At 42.6% G+C, this 20,829-nt stretch overlaps 1 protein-coding gene across 2 annotated transcripts in view; it reads left to right on the forward strand.

Annotated features, from left to right (window-relative positions):
* Positions 1–4,546: 4,546 nt before the first annotated feature.
* TRIM55 (tripartite motif containing 55) overlaps positions 4,547–20,829 on the forward strand; it is a gene marked incomplete at both ends in the record, with an annotated part of 35,894 nt that continues 19,611 nt past the window's right edge. Inside the window, 7 exons of one of the 2 annotated variants that reach the window (XM_080610760.1) lie at positions 4,547–4,735; positions 5,142–5,314; positions 12,055–12,220; positions 13,844–13,939; positions 17,797–18,030; positions 18,878–18,900; positions 19,000–19,124. In XM_080610760.1, the coding sequence (XP_080466886.1) occupies positions 4,547–4,735; positions 5,142–5,314; positions 12,055–12,220; positions 13,844–13,939; positions 17,797–18,030; positions 18,878–18,900; positions 19,000–19,124 (1,006 nt within the window). The remainder of the gene's footprint in view (positions 4,736–5,141; positions 5,315–12,054; positions 12,221–13,843; positions 13,940–17,796; positions 18,031–18,877; positions 18,901–18,999; positions 19,125–20,829) is intronic. The other variant, XM_080610761.1, reaches the window with a different exon arrangement.

Below are 20,829 nucleotides of genomic sequence, written 5' to 3' on the forward strand. Positions count from 1 at the left end.
CCTAATATCCAATCTAAACCTTCCCTTTTCTCCCATGTGTCAACTGCACCACAGAGGTTGGTGTCATTGACAGACTTGCTGGGCAAGTCGGCAGAAATGCTAGATACTGTTTGCAGTTTGCACTTGTGCAGGTAGGAGGGCTTCATCTTATAGCTGGCTCATTGGCTTAGCGAGTTGTTGCAAGTGTAAGTGAAATTTGAGTTCCTGCAACATGCCTGCTGTAGGTGAGAATGCTGGTGCTCACCAGCCACTGCTGAGGGGCTGCTCACCGCAGGGTAAATGGGCACAGAAAAAAGGTGAGATGGATAAAGAGCCTCCCCCCTACCTCCCCAAGGGAGGCTTAGCAGGATGGGAGGAGGGGAAGGCTGCCCTGTCATTTTATTCTAAATCTCATGTTTGGGTGGGCAGAAATGGATGCAGCAGCCTCCTTTTCATTAGATGCTGTAGTGTTCGGGCAGCCAGGGCTTTTTGCCAAGAGGTGAGTAAGGCAGGGCAAAGCTGAGGGGAGATGGGTTGCTGGTTCCAGGCACCAACCAGCCCTGTACTCTTCCAGCAGCAGAGCTGTCTTGCAAAGCCCTCTGCTGAGCCCCATGATCCTCGGAAATGCAGGTTGCTGCTGGAGGCAATGGAATGAAGGCAGGTATCCACTCTGTCCAGGGGAGAGTGGGCTGCTTTCCACCTGCTTTAGGGGTGGCAAGGGTGTTGGGATCCTTGCTCCTCCCCAGGCATAGGCAGGAGGTTGGGTGGCTGCAGGCCAGGGTACCATCCCATGGACTGGGATGTTCCATGCCACCCACCACGTCCATGCCTGGGCAAGGAGCCTCTGCTTGCAGATCAGGCTTTGTCTCTGCTGGGCTTAGTGGACGGGTAAGTCATATGGGACTTACCCTCTGGCAAAATACGCTTTTTGTCTTTGTTTTCCAGCCATGCAAGAGAGCCACAGAGCAGACTTTCTGTGACTGACACACAAGAGCTTCACAAGAGAAGAGGTTGCAGAGGGGAATTCTGTGAACACAAAATCCAGGGATGTCGTTATGGCATTGAAACCTGAACCTGGACATTGCTCAGCCTCTTCTTCCTCTTCCAAATCCCTTTCCTAAACCCACTGCTTTACAGCTAGCCTTCCAGGCTCTCCTGGCCAACAGTCCACAGCCCATAAGCTGTTACTTGGCTGCAAAACCAAAGGAGTTAGAAGTAATGTCCATAAAAGAAAGCATATCTCCAGGAATTAGTGCTCTGGTTGTGTCAGCAAAGCCAGGTAACATTCCCAGGCAAGCAGTACTGAAAAAAAAAAAGTCATTTAAAAATGGTATTTTCTTATTGGTGATGGCTGGAAGGCAGCCAGAGTTTCTATCCAAGAGTAGGGTTAAAGCAGGCCCTCTTGTCCTTTGTTAGTCACTTGAGAGATGGCTTGATGGACAGCTGTGCTTGCTGGTGGCCTTCCCTTGCAAGTGTGGAAGGGCAGGAAGAGGAGGATGACAAGGCTTCTAGGGAGAGATGGGAGGGTGCTGGGCTCTTTCTCAGTGCGAGTACTTCAAAGTCCAACCCAAGCACTTCCTGCTGAAGACTGCCTGCAGGACCATCCCCTGGATCCACTGCCTCTTGGGCTTTGCTCTTCTCTTCTTCCTTGTTGCAGCGCAGTATGCAACATTGCAGTTTGCAGTGCGTGGCTTTCCTGGCGTTTCTCATCCAGCATTCACAAGCATGACCAAGTCTCCGTATCTCTTTACCTAGCAATCACTGCTGGGGTTCATAATACTTTGACAGAAAAACCGAAACTTTTTTTTTTATGTGTCTGAACTACATATCCCTGCCAGAAAAATATTTCAGCTTAGGTGTGGCTGCAGGAGGTGGGTTTTTCTTTGTTTTGTCAACTCCTTTTCATGGTTGCGCTGTTTACCAGCTGGTTTGTAATAGCATGTTTCAGCACACAGAAAGGGGAAAACTGGCAGCAGCCTGTCCCTTATCTTGTTGCCACCGGTTCCTAAAATCACAGAATCATGGAATCATAGAATCACAGAATAGTTTGGGTTGAAAGGGGCCTTCAAAGCTCGTCTAGTCCAAATTCCCTGCAGTGACCCGGGACATCTTCAACTACATCAGGTTGCCCAGAACCACATCCAGCCTGGCCTTGAATGTCTCCAGGGTTGGAGCACCCACCACCTCTCTGAGCAACCTGTGCCAGGATTTTACTACCCTCACTGTAAAAAATTTCTTCCTCATGTCCAGTCTTAATCTCCCCTTTTTTAGTTTAAAACTGTTACCCCTCGTCCAGATGCATCAGGGATCACGCTCAGCCTGTTAACCTATGGCTTTTGTGGGCTACCACAGGTAAGTATAAATTCATTACATTTACATCCTAAAGGCCCATTACACCTTGAGAGGTGCATCAGTTCATAGTCCAAAGGGCTGGCACAGCAGCACAGTCCCCCAACTTCTTTTGATATCTACATCTCCCCTTCCTACATCACCATATGCGGGTGTTTCTGGGCATTGACATTTCTAACCTTCAGCTTTTCCTCCTAGATTTTATCTGTTTCTGCCTGTGTAGTGAGGTGGAAGTGCCTGCCTCACCAGGCAAGCACAGCTTTCCTCATCTAACTCAAAGTCCTTCATTAAAGCAGGTTTTGATGCATGAGAGGCAGCTGACTCAGAGTTAGGAGGGTAGGAATGAGGCATTCAAATTCCTGCAGACGTGAAAGTCACCTCTGACCCAGCCAAAGAGGGGAGGGAAGAAGAGGAATATCTTCTGAATGCTGCCAGGAACGGCTCCCTGCCAGCCCTGCAAAGCCCCAGCTGTCCATGGCTCAGCTGCCGGACCAGCTTCTCCTGCTCAGCTCCGGGCTCTCTTCTGCATCAGGCAGTCGAAGCAAAGGTGTGATTTCAAATGGGTTTAGCTGAGATATCATGAATGTCCCATGAACGCAAGACTTCAGAAAAATCTGTTTGTTTTCATGTGACTGCTGACAAATGTGTATGTTTAGGTAGGGGAAGTGCCAGCTCGGTGGGCTGAAAATGGGTACAGGAGTTCACCCAAACACTTAAAAAGTATGCAAGGCTTTGAAAATAAAATAGTCAATAATACATTTAACTTAATGTGATTCATTGCTGTTGCATGCAGAGAATAGTATTCATTTTCATGCAGAAAGCAATAAAAACCTTTACTTTTATATTCCTCCAAAGTGCACAGTTTCCAGACTGGTGTTGCATGCAGATGAAGGACCCTGGAGTCGGGGTCATTCCATAGAAGGGCTTTGGAGTTGGGGCCTGTCCCTGGACTTGTAGGGGACTTGCCCATCCGCTCTACAGCATTTTTCAGATGCAAGCCCTATGCATTCATGAAGGATTATAAATGAGAACTTTCTACAAGACACTTAACAGAGAAATCAATTGTAGGTTTTGATTAAAAGAGAAGACAACATTCTGATTTCATGTACAGTACAATGGCAGAGTGATTTTGTACAGTACATGCAAGGACTTCAGCTTAAATTTGAGGGTATTTATTGCTTGTACAGTTGTGTGATAAATTGACAAGTAGAAGCACAGATGGCTTTCCCTTAAGATCAGGCATCACATGCCACAAATTATCTGGGAAATTGTCATTTTAAAAATAACTCTGGAACAAGTGCCAAGCTGAGAGGGATATCAGTGTCTAATAAACAGATATAAACACAGCAGTGCCCAAAACTAAAATATATTTGAATTAAACTGTGTGGAGAGAGAGCATATACAATTAGCACCTATTCTCTAGCACCACAAATGAAAGCTTTTCAGACTGTATTTCTTCTGCCTCTTTCTCATCAGAAAATTCAAATAATGGGGTTTTTTTTGTGCATATTTAAATCACTGTGGAGTTCACAGCTTGAATAGTTGTGTTAGATTCTTGTGTTACAGCTCCTAGAAAAATATCAGACCAGGAGAACCTTAAGCACATTTATAGGCAGGCAATTTCTTTTTAACTGTTCTTCAGGGTGGTGACATGTTTACACCATGATGTGTCTGAGCTCCAGCGCAGCCATCGCTCCTGTTGTCTTCTCCAGCAACCACACGTGCTTCACACCTTGGGAAGGTGAGATCCCGGACCCTGCCAAAACATATGGGGAAAATAATATCCTGCATCTCACAGCCACGGCTGCTTGCTTGAAACAGAGCATTTGTTAGACTGGGGCAGCCCTACGCTCTCTGCTGCCGTGCAGAGATAAGAGGGGAGCGGACTTAGTTTGCTTATCACTTGATGTCTTCCTCAAGGGGTGAAGGCCGCCATGTGTGAGTGAGGAGAGCCAGGGCCCTGGGGGCCACCCCCCATCCCCCGCCAGCTGTCACCTGTCCCAGCCTGTCTTCCTCTCACGCGCTTATATGGGCACGGCAGGATGGCATCTCGTGACGCTGCGCTGCTAAAAACAGCCCCTGCTCCCTTCGGCCCCGCGTCTGAACAATATCCTCCAGCCACAGCAGCCCAGAGAGCCTCTGATCGCAGCACAGCCTTGGACTTATTTCAAGGGAAATTAACCTGGAAACCCCTCCGCGAGGCTGTAATCCTAAGCGTATGCCTCTGGAAAAGCTAGGGATGAGCACCGCCCTGAACTACAAGTCCTTCTCCAAAGAGCAGGAAACCATGGATAACCTGGAGAAACAGCTGATTTGCCCCATCTGCTTGGAGATGTTCACCAAGCCTGTGGTCATCCTGCCCTGCCAGCACAACCTCTGTCGGAAATGCGCCAGCGACATCTTCCAGGTAGGTTTCTTCCCGCGGAGAGCTCTACTTTCCAGGCAGCACTGGCTGAAATACATGGAAAAGCAGGGTTTTTACATGGTGTGGCTGATTGCTTTCAATGGTCAGCAAGGCGGGAAGGGTGGTGATTTAAAACACAAACTGTGTGTCCACGGAGGCCAGGGCTGAGCTCACAGCAGACTGAAGTGACACCTGTTAGCTGAAGGGACATGGCCACGTGTGTGAGCTGAGGAACTGGCCCCCCACAGCCACTGGGTGTTTTGCTGAGGGTGGGTTGTTGGAGCTACCCTCCCCTTGGGCTTATTGACAAATGGTTTCCTACAAGTGTGTTTTTGCCCCAGTGCTTTTGAAAGGGGTTTTTATGGCTTTGCATGGCCTTACCTCTCCTTGTGCTTCTTGGCAAGAGCAGGCCTCCAACCCCTACCTGCCGACCAGAGGAGGCACAACTGTGGCATCGGGAGGCCGCTTCCGCTGTCCCTCGTGCAGGCACGAGGTGGTCCTTGACCGGCATGGCGTCTACGGGCTGCAGAGGAACCTGCTGGTGGAGAACATCATCGACATCTACAAGCAGGAGTCCACAAGGTAACAAGTGAATGTGTGCCCTTTGGAGGAGGTTTGCTACAAAATCAGACAGGGCTCAGGAGGCTGGTGGCCTTTGGTGTCTTCGTTTGGTGCACATGAGGCTGATTGAGATGTTTTGTGTCTTGGAAATACAGAAAAGGATTGTGCTGCCATGCATGCCTGTCTGTTTGCTGTGCAATGAAGTCAGCTCTGACTGAGCACAGAAAACCTTATCCAAATAGATGCTGATTTTCCCTGCTTCCACTTACATCAGAGGACTGTGCCATGCTTATTCACATGAACACTTAACTCATGCAAGCAAAGCCCTTGAGGTCAGCATGGCTCCATGAATAAGGGAAAAGCAGCTAGGTTCACATCATTTATTTTAAAAACAGTTCAGATTACTTTCATTTGTCTTTAACCTGGGTGTTCTCATGCTAGAGAAGGGAAAGAAATTTCAAGTCTTGTTAGAAAATCGTGAGGGACAGACTGCAAACAAGAAGAAAACTGAATTTCACACAGAAGATACCCTGCATCACAATGTTGAATCAAAACTCAATAAAAAAAAATCTTCATTCTTATCAGCTTGCGATGTGAACTCATGAAATCAAGTCTTATTTAAGACTCCATAAAAGAGGAAGAATACCCAGAAATAATATGTATCAGTGCTGTGTGGCTGTGCACGAGAGTCAAGACCTCAGGGTAGACGAATGGGTTAGTCCTAAAAAGTAAGATTACTCCTGAATGTTAATTTCCTGCATTGGATGTGTAATGGATCCAGCAGTAGAAAAATGTTGCTTTCTCATCTTTATTTCCCTGGGATGGGTCAGACTCATGGTACTGACATGGGAAACTTAGTAGGGGGAATGCTAAGCCTGGCCCCAGGCCTCTAAGCAAGCAGATCTCACCCAGGGAAGCTGCCTTTTGTCACCAGCATGGATCCACAGGGCCAGTTTTATATGGCAAGGTGTTTTGTACACCTGAAAGAGGGTGTAATCCTGGCTGTGCTCCCTGACAGTCTTCCCATCCCACCCCAACAAGGAGCTGGGTTTTGCAGGAACAAGGTGGTATCACTGCAGCAGGTGGACACAGCCATTGGAGCCCAGAGCCTGAGGTGGCTTACGGCACTTCTCGCCTTCTCTGGCAGAGGAGGACAGTCAGCAGAGAACATTTCCAAAGGTGGCTTTGGCTTTTCTTGGCTGTTCAAATGCCTTTGGGGACTGTTGTAGCTAGGCATAGGTTGGAGCTCCAAAGTGTCAGAGAGCATGAAATTGGCTTAAAATTGTCCTTTTTGCTGCTCTTCACTCTCAGTGCCAAGGGAAGGTCAGCTACCCTTGTGTGTGTCATTGATAACCCAAATATTATTCTAGTCAGGAAAATCTCGGAGGAAATGAATCAGCAAAGCTATGGTGGTGGACTTTGCTTTTGACCTGACCAGCTGGACCTGTGTGGCTTCACGTCTTTCTTGGTTTTTTGGGTTTTATTTTTTCAGCTCACAGTTGTATTTAGCTTAAAATATAAATGCTGCTGCTTTTCCCATGTAGTTCGTGGGAATTGGAACAAAATTCAGTTAAATACTGAAGAGATTTGGTAGAATTTTTTTAAAAATTCCACAGAAGTAAACCACATGATCAATAGAAGAGGAGAATAGGGAAAAAAATGAAGCATGAACATATATTTGCTGAGATATTTGTCCAAAAGGCTAATTTATTCAGTCTGTTAAGGTGCTTATTTAACCTTCATATATGTCCTTAGAATGAGAGTTAGCATCAGGGTTACGTAGGAGCGGCAATGCATAGCAGCATTATCTAAACTATTTGGCACTTTGTAGGCGTCAGCTACTTATCTCCCTCTGCCTAATATTTCTCAAGCTTCTATGAGAATGTGAGCAAGATCTGCCATGCTGTTCCACTGAAACCAAAAAGCAAGTGAAATCAAGTCTTCTCCACTTCTTCCTTCCTCTTCCTAACTGAATGGCTGAGGCCTGGCAGAGGTAAGTAAGAGGAAGAGTGAGATGTGACCTTTGCCTCCTTGTTTCTTCCCAAGACAGCCCTTCAAACTGGCAGCAGCTGTGATTTGCACAGGAGCCTCTTTCCCTTCAGTCCTCCTCTGGGTATAATTCACCATAACTGTGTCTGCCAGAATGATGCCAGCTCCCAGCTGCATTTCACATGGACTTAGGAGAGTGAGGAATAATTCATCTAGGGAGCAAGCTTTATCTCCTGCTTAGGCAAAACCGATTTATTTTAAAAATACTTTTTGAAATTTGAGCTTCTATTTGAATTTCGGAATTAGGGCTTTTAGATAGAAGCTGGGGCAACAGCTGGGCTACAAGTTGGAAGGGTCTGCCCAAGCCCTCACAGGCAGCTTCTCCTATTACTGAAAATCACATCATCATGTGACCAAGAATGGTCTATCCCCATATACTCAAGTAACAGTGGCAGGATATCTGCATTGATTAACAGGGAGCTCCTGATAAAACACTAGAGAAGAAGCAAAAATAAGGTGGACAGATGACTCAGGGGAGACACTGTCCAAGCATGTACAGATGGACTCAGGAGGGACGTGGAAGCTAACAAGAGCTTCTACAGGTGCATCAGCAGCAAAAGGAAGATTAGAGAAAGTGTGGGCCCACTGCTAGAATGGAGCAGGGTCTTCTGTGGTAAAGGACATAGAAAAGGCTGAGGTACTCAATGCCTCCTTCATCTCTGTCTTTACTGGTAAAATCAGTCTTCAGTAATCCCAGGCTCCTGAGACCAGTGGGAAAGACCAGAGTAAGGAAGACTTACCCTCGGAGGAGTGGGGTCAGGTGAGGGAATATTAAAAAAAATGGACATCCTGGTGGGACGCACCCATGAGTGGTGAAGGAACTGGCTGATGTCATTGCAAGACCATTCTCAATAATCTTTGAAGGATCATGGTAATCGGGAGAGGTTCCTGAGGACTGGATTGGAAGAAGGCAAATGTTACTCGAATCTTCAAGGAAGAGAATCCAGGGAACCACAGACTGGTCATCCTCACATTGGTTCCTTGAAAGCTGTTGAAGCAAACCCTCCTGGAAACTATTTTCAAACATATAAAAGACAAAAAGGTGATTAGAAATAGCGAGCATGGATTTATGAAGCGAAAATCAGCCTGACTAATCTGATGGCCTTTTATAGTGAAACAACTAACCCAGTGAATGAGAGGAGAGCAGTAGAAGTTGTTTATCTAAACTTTCAATAATATCTCCTGTAACATCTTTTTTGACAAACTGCTGAAAAAAGGTCTATAGTGGACAGTGAAGTGGATTGAAAACTGGCTGAACTGCCAGACTCAAAGGGTCATGGTGAGCAACATGAAGTCAGGTGGAAGTCAGTCATTAGTGGTGTATGCCTGAGATTGATACTGAGGCTAATACAGTGTAATACCTTCACTAATGACCTCACTGTGCCTCATACAGCCATGCAGATTTTTTCTCCATTCCCTGACCAGGTGCAGGCACTAGGTGATGCAATGATACAGGAAGGGCTACAGCTATCTTAGGTCCTCAGCAAAAACACTATCAAAGTTGCATTCAAGATTTCAGTAGACACCTTCTTGGATATGTAAAAATCCTAAGGAAAACATGCTTTCTAACAAAACAGCAGTTTTCCTAAGGTCTTACTATGTCTTTAATTAAGGTGTGCTCTTTTAACTTGCACAGCGACTTTGTATTTCCTCACCAAATCACAGAATCACAGAATATCTGAGACTGGACAGGACCTCTGGACATTATGTGGTCCGCCCACCCTACTCAAAGTAGGGCCACCCAGACCCAGTTGCCCAGGACCATGTCCAGGTGGCTTTTAAAGACTTCCGTGGATGGAGAGTCCACCACCTCTGTGGGCAACCTGTGCCAGTGCTTGGTCACCCTCACAGTGAGAAAGTGTTTCCTGAAGTTCAGGGAGAACCTCCAGTTCTTCAGTTTATGCCCATTGCCTCTGGTCCTAGCATTGGGCACCACTGAGAAGACTCTGGCTCAATCCTCATTACACCCTCTGTTCAGGTATTTGGATACCTGAAGATATTGGTAAGATCAAGGTCATTGTTAAGATCCCCCCGAACATTCCCTTATCCAGATTGCAAGTCCCAAGCTGCAACCTTTACTCACAGGATAGATGCTCTAAACCTTTGATCATCTTCATGGTCCCTTGCTGAGCTCTCTCCAGTATGTCCATGTCTCCATGCACTGAGAAACCCAGAACTGGACTCAGTGTTCTAGGTGTGGCCTTACCAGTGCTGAGAATCCTTCTCTCCATAAAGCACACACAACACTCCACATGTTAGGATCCAAACCCAATGTTAATGGAAAAGAATAAACCTCTTAACAGTCAAACACAGGCTAAGCAATTCAAAGAGCAGAGTCAGAGGAGAGCACAAAGTTATTAGGCTATTTCAGCAACCTACCACTTCTTTGGTCACAAGCACATCTGTGATGAATCTTTTCTTTTACTACAGCCATGCTGTTTCTTTAATCAGCTACTCTTTAATCTCCTGTTTCAGGAGCAGCCACCATTTTAAACGTCGAGGTTGTGTTTTGGCTTTTGCTACACCAATATAGACCTAGAGGATTCCCTCTGAAGTTAGGGAATGCTGTGCTAAAAATCATTCCTTTTGTGCAGCCTGGGAAGGAGACTGTAGTTCTGTTTACTTCTACTCTTCTGTCAGTGTCTTTAGGGCCCCACTAGTTCAGGGAGTTCTGCCAGGTTTCTTCCAGCTCTTTGCTGCACCTTTGAAGGTTCATTACTTCTGGCTGAACTCGCTTGACATCTCCTTTTTGCCATGTGCGATTTGTCTTTCATGTTAGTGGCATCATTCCAGTGTCAAGTAACCTTCTAGTAGTTTCTGTTTCTGGTCTTTTAAATATTTGCAGGAAGAGCAGCTATTTCAGGCTTAATTAATCACTTTGAAATTCATTGTCTGTTAGTGCCGTCACATGCAGGCCCTGCTACTGGTGTGCTATAGCATGAATATATTAAGGGCTGTTTGCAGTCACCTGCAAACAGTGTAAAGTGTTTTTACAGTGGAAACACACGCCTTTTGAATAGCATTAAAATGATGCAGGATTTGACACACTGAGTGCCTTATGTAAATATATGCTAGAAATCTGACCCAAATAATACAGGCTTCCTTCAGAAGTTTCTGTTTTGTTTTATTATGGTATATCATGTTATTACTGCAGATTACAAACTTTCCATATAAATCCTTTAAATTCCAGTGCCTTCTTTAAATTAAATAATATGAATGCATGAGACATTGTCTTTGTTGCTTGATGGTTTTTTAAAGGCATCTAGTTGATCATATTCATTCCATTCCCTTAAGAAGAGAAAACCTGTACTTTGTCATTTAAAAATAAATGCCATGTCCATTCTACCAAACTGTATGGAAAAACTCCACTGTAATTTAATCTAAAATAGTGATTTTCCCATACGTGGTTTTTTTCAGTTGAACAGAATGACTGATTGCCTCGTTGCTACAGAGCTCTGTAAAATGGCTTAATTTTTTTTTTTTTCACATGGAATTCCATTAAATTCTATAGTTTTGGAAAATATTTTGTATCTGAAGATGAAAAGATGTATTTGTGTGATGCCATTGCTCCACTTGCTACAGGTAAATCATAGTTCTCCTTCCAAATGGCAGCAGAAGGGAATAATGGCTTATGTTGGAAATATTTAACATTGCTGCCATAGGAGTGGCAATCTTTGGGGGCTCAAACCCCCAGACACACTCCATCAAGCTACTGACCCTGTCCTCTGGTACCACATCTTCACACACTCATGTGTTGCTGCAGATGTGTTCAGGGTGTTAAGCTCAAAGCACGGGCTCAGAAAACCATCTGCCTGCCCATGCAGACTAGACCAGAGCTTTCACTTACACTGGGAACATCAGTTAAGTGGCTCATTTAAAGGAAGCTACAACTAAATTAGTTCCTAAAATAGCAGGAATTGACTTGTGTGTATATGGAGAAATCATTTTGCTGAAGAGAAGATCAGGACTGAACCCTAGTCTGGTGACAGTTCCTGGCTTAACACAGGAGAGGAATGCTCCTTGTGTAACCCATGTATTTTGAGATGAGTACAATCGAGTTACCTACTGTTAAAACGGTCAACATCGTACAAGCCAGACACATGCCACACAGAAAAAATTAATTTGTGTCAGACCTTATTTGGTTGCTGGCCTAGTGTAAAGGCCATAAGGACACAGTCCTGTTTGATAGAGTCCTGGCCTGAGCCTTGCAATGCTCATCAGCAGAGACGTAGAGTTAAAGGCATAAAGGTCCATCAATACCTAATTTGATTCAATTATTCCCTTGCAGAAGAGCTCTTCTATTTTAAAGCTAAGTGCCCAACATTTTGTATGATGAACCTGAGAGAAATTACATATGTTTCATATTTCAGATAGATGTTAGATAACATGCTAATTAAAGTATATGAGTAGTCTGAGATCACTCTTAGTGAGGTTGTTTACATTTTAAAATATGAGTGAGGGTTCAGTCACACTCCCAGCTGGCATTCCCATATGAACTCATGTTGCTATATTGTCATCACATCCTCTTGTGTCAGGACGTTAATCTGTCCCACTGTCTATTTAGTCATCCCATGTGGCAGGTTTAAGTCTACACTGCATATTCAGGTCAGCCTTAGATACTGCTATATATCATATTTCATGCTGATACCATAAGTGTTGTCATCAGAAACTCATGAGCACCAAGTTTGTTTTAATTTTGTATTCTTTTGCAGACCTGAAAGGAAGTGTGACCAGCCAATGTGCGAAGAACATGAAGATGAGAGAATTAATATCTATTGTTTGAACTGTGAAATACCCACCTGCTCCTTGTGCAAAGTCTTTGGTGTCCACAAAGACTGTCAAGTTGCTCCTCTCACAAATGTTTACCAGCAACAGAAGGTAAATATCTTTTTGTATGTCATAGTCAACAGACAGGAACATCAATAGGGATTCCTGTGAATTTCCAAAGGGGCTTTTGCCATTCCTGTGTGTGAGTGAAAGGCTCACACAAATCTGTTAGAACTGTTTAGAAACACAGGAAAATAAATCTATGAGAGATCACACAGAAATATATTAGAGTGTCCCAATTTTTATTAGTATAGTGAGTAAACATTTTAGACAGCAATTTGATGTGAAGCTGAGGATCTCTCACAAGGTTCCTATTGTCTTTTTTCAGTGCTTTTAGATCAGAAAAACAAGTGGGATTTACAACATATGAACTGGAAAGAGAACAGACCGTTACAAGCCAAATAGTTATCTCTCAGGCACTTTTGCCTTTAAGCATCCAATTTTTAAGAAAAGTTAAGTGAAAAACCTCCTTCTGCAAGTGAATGCAGGAATATTCAATAGTTGGCAGCACAGGATGTACCTAACATCCTCTGCCCTTGCTGTCACCAGTAGAAGACTTGTTTATTTTTAATACAGTATTAATTTAAAACCTGACTCACTGGGTTATCCTTCTGAGATAAACAGCTCATTTTTCTGGAGGGTCCCAGTGGGGCAAGCAATCAGACAGGCCAAGTTTGCAATCCCAGCCTCCAACTTTGTCACACAGATGCTTGTGTGTGGAAACTATAAATGAGAAGTTGCTTTAGGAAAGTAGCTACAAACATCCTTTTCAATCAAAAAAAAGAGGGAGAAGGGGGAGAAGTTTCTTGGACTGAATCCATGCATCCAGTCACTCCCTTTGCATGGAGATTTGCAAGGTGTGGTTTCCTTCCCAGAGTGCCTGTGGAAAGGGGCTGTCATGCCCAAGACTGGAGGTATAACCTGGAGGCTGCAGAATGCGTGCTTCAAAGGATCATTTACAAATCCGTGGAGACCATGGACATGGTTGCTTCTGTCACAGCAGACTGCCAAGAGTCCCTTACGCTCCCCAGCACCCTGAACAAGTTCCCTAAAGACCAGCTTTTCTGCTTCTCCTCTTCTAAGCATACCTCATAGTCATCCCCATCCACACATTCCGGCCATTTCTCTCTTCCACTGGTTTCCCTCATGCCAGTGGATCAGCAGCCTCCACTTTCACCTCCTCCTTTCCTCTCTTCCCCTCTCACAACAGCACCAGCCCTGCTGCCTTTGTGCCAGGGGCTCTGTAGCGCCCTGATCCTTCCAGGTCATTGGGCTACCTCTTCTACTCTCCAGTGCCAAGAGCTGCAGGCCTCAGGGAATAGCACAGTAGCATGGCTAGACACAAACACTAAAAAGAGCCAACCCATCAAGAGACAAAGTCTTTTCTCTCAACTAATCCAAATGGAATATTTTGGGGCTGTTGAAAAAGTGTTTCAGACAAAAACATCTAGAAGAGCTTCCTAGAACAAAGTGCTTCCTCCTTTCAAAACCATGTTTTTTTCTCCATGAAAAGTTTCAAAATGTCAATGTTTTCATAGTTTTTTGGGAGAGGAAACTAGGTAAAGCTAATATCCTGGTATGGTCTGTTCATCTCTTGCTCCTCACAATTAGATGTGCCACCTTGAAATGGGACAGTATATAACACCTCTTGCTTGCTCTCCCCTTACTTCCTAGTCTGAGCTGAGTGATGGCATTGCAGTCCTTGTGGGGAGCAATGACAGAATGCAAGGGATAGTCTCGCAGCTGGAGGAGACCTGCAAGACAGTTGAGGTAGGTACCACCTCTTTAAATGCAGTTATTTCAATAAGTCACATCTTTTAAACTGCTGGTAACAATTATTCTTTAACAGACCTCACTTTACGTAAGTGCACTCCCACAGCCTTTTACTAAACCATTACCTAAGACTTTGTACATTATCAGCTGTACTGCCTCAACCAAAGGATGCATCCTGCTGGGCACCCTGCCTCTGACATTGGCCATGTGATGAAGGACAAAGAATAAGAATAATCCATATCAGCACATCTTGCTCAGCATTCTTAGTGGCATAAGATATCACTGAAGTTAAAAGCAGATCCAACAGAATTCCATCAACTCCCAGCTCATTTAACATCTAAGATCAGGTTCTAGAGCTGTAGAAGTCTAAATCCTGACTGGTCCTGTGAACAGAGCCTTAGTCTAAGCCACAGAATAACCTGTGTAGCATGGCACCCAAGGAATGTCAGTGAGCTCTGTATTTGGTTGATGTGCCTTCTGCACAGAAGTACTTCTAAATACACTTAGGTTGGCATTTAAGAAGTCTTGTTTTGTTGCTTGTGGGAGTGAAGACTTTGGTTTCTTACTGGATTTTCTGGTAAAGGTCTTACTCTGACAGAGCTGGAATTAGTTTTGTGTCATTCAGTAGCAGAAGTGGCTTTCATTTTCTCCAAGAGGTTTGTACCAGCAAAGCAAATATGAATATCAGCTCTGACCAATTTGAGCATCACAGAGCAACATGCTGAAAGGAGCTCATATGGATTGATTTTGTGATAAGAGTTTGATGAAGCATCTAGTGAAGGAGTTCCATCCCCCTCAGCCCAATTAGAATTATATTGACCCTTTAGAGCTGGAGCAGAAAAGAGAAATGGCAGAGAAAAATAAGTTAATCCAAGATGTATAGACTCTAATTGGTAAGAAGAATTATTCCACAGTCTATGTACACAATTGGCCAAGGCTCCTATTTCCTTAGAGCAACGAAGAACAGAAGATGTTCAAGTTTGGTTCAAGGAACATAAAATCATTAGCCCAAGTAAATGAAAGTGGATGTTAGCAGCAGCCACAGCTTTGTAGTCAGGAAGGATGAAATGACAAGGATGGAAATGGCTGCTATCAGGACTTTGCAGACAGAAACAAGCTTTTCAAGTAGGTTAGCTGCAGAAATTGGAGTGATATAAAAGCAAAACCTTATATTCATTTAAGTTGAACTAGCTGAACCAGAAACAAAACTTCAAATATCTAGTCTGAAGTATGGAGAAAACTCTATGCTAAAGATACCTTAACAAATACATGAGTTTCTGAAACTAGCTTCCTCAGAGTCATCCACTCAATTTAAAGTCTAACCTTTAAACTCAAAACCTAAAGAAAGTACAGCCATTTTGCCTTCAGATGTTTTAACAGGCTCTTCACCTTTAAAGTCAAAGATTGCAGAAAATAGATCTTAGAGCTTACCTTGGACCTTCCTTGTTACATTTTAAGCAAATCACATTTCCTACCACACAAAAGCTTTATCTAAATTGACATCAGTTTGCCCTTGAAGATGAAAAGCTACAGCTGGAGCTAAGAAATGTGCACACATGGAAATAATGGTTATAATCCACGACTGTCTCTTCTCTCTGCTTAACACTTTGCAGAGAACAGTAAATATCTGCTTTAGCATAAAATTCATGATCACTTTCCTTTTAGCTGGAGTAGGTTCAGTAGCAGTAGTCTACAGTTCCATATTTAGTTATTGCTTCTATCCAATCCTAAAAACCACATATTACACTGAAAATAAAAAAGGAATATAAAATGCTAGGTAGTGGAAAACAATTCTAAATAATTAAGTACTGTTTAGCCCTGTAAACAATATGAGTCAAATAATGAAAAATTACTGTGTTTCAGTCAAATGCTAATAACATAGGCCAGTCAATACAGATAACTTCAGAATAAGCAGTGCAACTCATGCTCAGTGGCAAGGACTCTTTTATTTTTGCTGTAGCCGTGCTTTAAGAAACAAAAAGGCTGAGAACATTTCAGAATGGAAAGTCATGTATTTGTTAACCTTTTTCATTACACAGAATCTGATTAGGATACTTCCATGAGGCAGAGACTTCATATGGGAACATTTTGTGCAGAAAGAGAATATTTCAGAAATATTTCAGCATTTGCAGTTAGGAACCTGTTTTACACTCTTACTCTTGAGGTTCACAGCTCTGTAATATCTACTGGCAGGAAATAATATATACTAGAGTTAAGGAAGGATCTCTCGGGACACCCTGCTATCACTCTCTTGTTCTCCTCCTACCCTTTGTCCTGTGTCAGATGGCAAAGATAGCACATACATGTCTTGAAATTAAGGTTATTTTACAAGGGATCTGAATGACATTTCAAAGGAGGTCATTGTAGACTAAACCGAAGAGGAATCTGGAGAAAGCTAGGAGAGGCATGAAAGAAGAGAAGAAGATTATTTGAGGTCTGAAGAACAGAATGACACCCAGGAACTGTGACTCACTTGGTTTGAAAACTTCCTCATCCCCACCCCTTAATTCACTAATCAGGAATCTCTGGGAAGTGGCAAGGACCTCCAGAAGGTCAGGGCAAGCCTGCCCCCCTGCAGGGAGTTTTAAATTACAAGTGCCTGTTTAGCCTAGTCTTCCTCGTTAGAAAGCAGAGGTGGATACTTTGGTCAATGCAACAAGATCTGTATTCAATTCCCACCCCTCAGTGCAGACTATGATTTTTGGCCACACGTCCAGCTTCAAAAGGCTTTCTCCTCTGAATGATACAGAGCAGACTGTCACCACTTGTAGGAAAGAGCTCTGGCTGAAAGTCAAGAGAAAAAGTGGGATTCTCTCTGGCCAAGTGCTATGAATAATCAGTCTTACCACTTCCAAAAGTACTGTTGGACTGTTAATAATTCTGTGCTGCCAGGATCTCAGCATTATGCCTCAAGGGAAGAAGATGAGGAATTGATTCAACCTCAGTTCCTAGGAAGGATTTTTAAATAATCACCACCAACCAGAACCAGATATAACCACAATAAGGTTATGCCCCAGGGCACACAGATGACTCAAGTACTTCTGTTTGGTAGACCTCAGACATTATAGATAACCTGTCTCCTATTTCCTCCCCATAAATCCTCCCTTGCAAATGCAGTGTGTTCTTCTTAGAGAGCACTCAATGAAGCAGTCATCAAACCCATCCTCCTTACTCAGTGAAATATACTATGTTGTCTGATTGGAAGGACAATAAAAGTGTCTCAAAAAATGATGTGAAAACCAGTGCCTGAAGGCAGGATTGGAACCTGAAACCTCCTTCTTGTCTTTGTGCTTCTGTCACACGCTGTTTCCTTTGTGGTACCGCTACCTCATTCAGTGCACAGTAAATGGAATATAATGGACACCTATTGTCAAAATAGAGTCTGAGTGGGTGTATGTGAAAATCAAGGCCAGCCAGGATAGTTCTAGGTTCTCTGGTAGAAAAATAAAATTTTCCAGAGCTGCTATGAGACAATCGCCCCTCTAAAAACATTCTGTCCATGCAAATGAATCCAGCTGCTAATAAAATGGAGGTTTTTACTTTTTCTGCAGACTTTGATGTGTCACTGCAGATATCATAAAAACCTTTTACAGATTTTTTAGCAGACTGACAAGTTATACAATAACCTGTTTGGGGGCTTTCATTGTCTCGAAACTCAGAGTTTGAGAATGGTTTTAAAACTTTTGTTCCAATAGCTTGGGCTTTGAAAATTATGAAAGCCTCTGGGGTCATTCAGAATCCTTTGCACTACTCAGAAAGAGGAATCTCTTTGATGAAAATGCTTCCAAGTAACTGTAAAAATAGAAACTCTTTTAAGAACATAACATGTTTAACATAAACCAAATGATTTGCAGGAATGCTGCAGACGACAGAAAGAGCAGCTGTGTGAAAAATTTGATTATCTATATTCTGTACTGGAGGAAAGAAAAAATGAGATGACACAAATAATCACTAGAACCCAAGAGGAGAAACTGGAACATGTCCGCTCCCTGATGAAGAAGTATGCAGATCATTTGGAAGCTGTGTCAAAGCTGGTTGAATCAGGAATCCAGTTCATGGAAGAACCAGAAATGGCTGTGTTTTTACAGGTATAAAGTCAATAAATGCAGATAGAAGAAGAATGATGGGTTTATTGAAATACTATTTAAGCATTTCTCGATTTTAGGCACATTCAGAATTCGAGTAAACTTTTACTCAAACTCATTTTTTAAACACTTGCATCAGCACAGGCAAATGACTAGTCTTCTTGTGAATGGTGTCCAAACCAAGAACATGTGTATTTGATATGTGCACCAAAATATACTATTCTGGGTATGAATTTCTTATCCTCAAAGAGGAAACAGGAATTTTAACATTTTCCAACATATCTGTATTGTCCCACTGTTATAATATGCGTGTAGTTGAACTTCTGTGAGTTATAGGTTTTGTTTGTGTATTGACAGGGTGATTAACTTTCCAAGAATTAAATATTTATGTTTTAAGTCACATTTTTATGATTTTACTTATTTTTTTCCTACGATGTCTCTACATTAAAGGCAATATTCTTTCCAAAGAGGCTCCAGAAGTATGCCCTTATGAATGGCCAAAGACAGTTACTGTGACTGAAGATGTAACACAGCAATTGCTTTTCACCACAAACACACAAAAAAGAAGAGCAAAAATATTTCCAATTAATTTCTGTAGAAATTGTACATACTTCCAATCATATTTGGATTTTACTTTAAAAGTCTTCAATGGACTAAAAGGTTTACTCAGCTGTATACTAATTACCATGTAAATCTGATCTCATTCATAGGTCTGTCATGGTTGTCATTTATGAGATCCATATTAGCATGTTTAGAAGCAGCCACTGTAAGAATAGTATCTCAATGCATAAAATCTCTGAAAAAAAATGAACAATTTAAAAAGTCAGTTATTTCCTTTTTGTTTTCACAGAATGCCAAAACATTGCTACAAAAGTAAGTACCTAAACTTGAGGCTCTTGATCATTATAATGAATAACAAATTGCAAATTTATCTGCAAATCTAAATGCCAATAACTAATTTCTGTGGTTTAGAATTACTGAAGCATCTAAAGGATTTCAAATGGAAAAAATAGAGGATGGATATGAAAATATGAACCAATTCACAGTGAACCTCAGTAGAGAAGAAAAGATAATACGAGAAATTGATTTTGACAGAGGTATGTAATTTATTTCACCTAAATTGCTTTCTTAAATTGCAGCTTTGTGTGATTTACATTATGATACTGAGTAGCAAAACTTGAATCAGGTATTTCTATCCATCCTGAAGTATAACTAAACCATTTTGTATCAATTATAATCAATAACAAAAATCCATCACAGGTAAAAAAATCACATAAGATGTTGAAACCATGAATCTTACCTTTTACGTATCCTCAGTGCTTTCCTAAGCCTGAGATCTTTACTGATCCCTCATGTGAAGAGACCACAAAATTAAGGTTTTATCTCATTCTCTAAAGTCCTTTCTATTCCCCTAAAAGATGCCATTATTGTATGGCCTATCTGCTCTAGAAAGGCATTAAAGAAGTAGAATGTTTATTACTAAAGGAAGTACTTATGAAAGATACTTTGTTTTACTCTTTTTTGGTAATAATTGAGAAATATAACAGAAACAAAATTCAAGATCAGAAGTGTTACAGAGGGAAGCAAAAAATGTCATAATCTTTCATGCATTTAATGTCTTGTGTCATGTCATTTGTCATATCATGACTAAGCATGCTTAATATATCTATATGATGAGCACAAAGTTGTAATTTTATGTTTACCAAAGTAGCCTGAAATCTAGGCTCACCTGTGCTTTACCTTACAGAGTAACCAGAAGAAGTTAATGGAGACAAATGTTTCAAATAAGCAGATCTCTCATATTAAAAGGCAGCTGTAACAGTTCTCTTGATATCTCTAATTTTCTTGCTAGCACTGGATTCTGCTGGTACATTTACATTTACCTTTACCAGCCAATTAAGCCTCATGCAGATGCCACCCGTTGCTTACTCCTCTGCCAAGTCTTATACTAACTTCAGAGTGCACGGCTGCTCCCTGAAAGGGACCCTGCATGCCTGCTGTGCAGATCTTTGTATGTGGGTTGGAATCTGTTGACTAGCTATACTTGGCACTGGGATCCATGTAGCGGGACAGCAGCTGTGCACCAGTCAGCAGCAGAGAAGCAGGTGTCATTTCACAGGGCCATGAACCTCAAGGGATTTGTCCTGAGAGGGACAATTCCTAGTCACAGCCTCATGCCCAGTTCATCCCTGTGATCAGCCACAGCTGCCACTTCCCTGCCATGCATGAGCATCTGCCAAGATCGTGACCTTATGCTCTGGACAGACACACACCCCCACCATGTGATAAGGAATGTGACACCCACCTCCTGGAGACAAGCCATTAGCAAAGGCTTTGGCAATCAGAAGTTCGGTCCTGTATTTTGGGCTCCTACTGCAGCCAGGGGATGTGTAAACTGAGATTCAGCACTCTGCTCACAGAAGTGTATTTGCCTGCAGAAACATTTCTTCATTATGAGCGTGTTACTCAATTCACAAATTCTTTCTAAATATTCAGGCAGAACTATAACCTGTGCAAAATGTGCAATTAATTTGGAGCTTGCATTAGTGCATTCTCTGAAGTGCTAGGATGGCTCTGAACAACATCAAGTGTTTATAGGAATGAGTCATGTGATTATGCAAAAGAAAGTGCATTGTTAGAGGGCTTCCTCTGGAAACTAGCCAAGGCATGAATGCTGACAACAGGATGTGTCAGATGATGCAGAAATGATGGTTTGACCAAGTTTTACAGTCTGATTTTAGGAAGGTTGGTATCCCAAACTTCCAGTCAGGTATTGCAGAGCACTGATGTGGTAAAGATTTA

Source organism: Psittacula echo (genome assembly GCF_963264785.1).
Source record: "Psittacula echo genome assembly, chromosome: 2".
NCBI lineage: Eukaryota > Metazoa > Chordata > Aves > Psittaciformes > Psittacidae > Psittacula > Psittacula echo.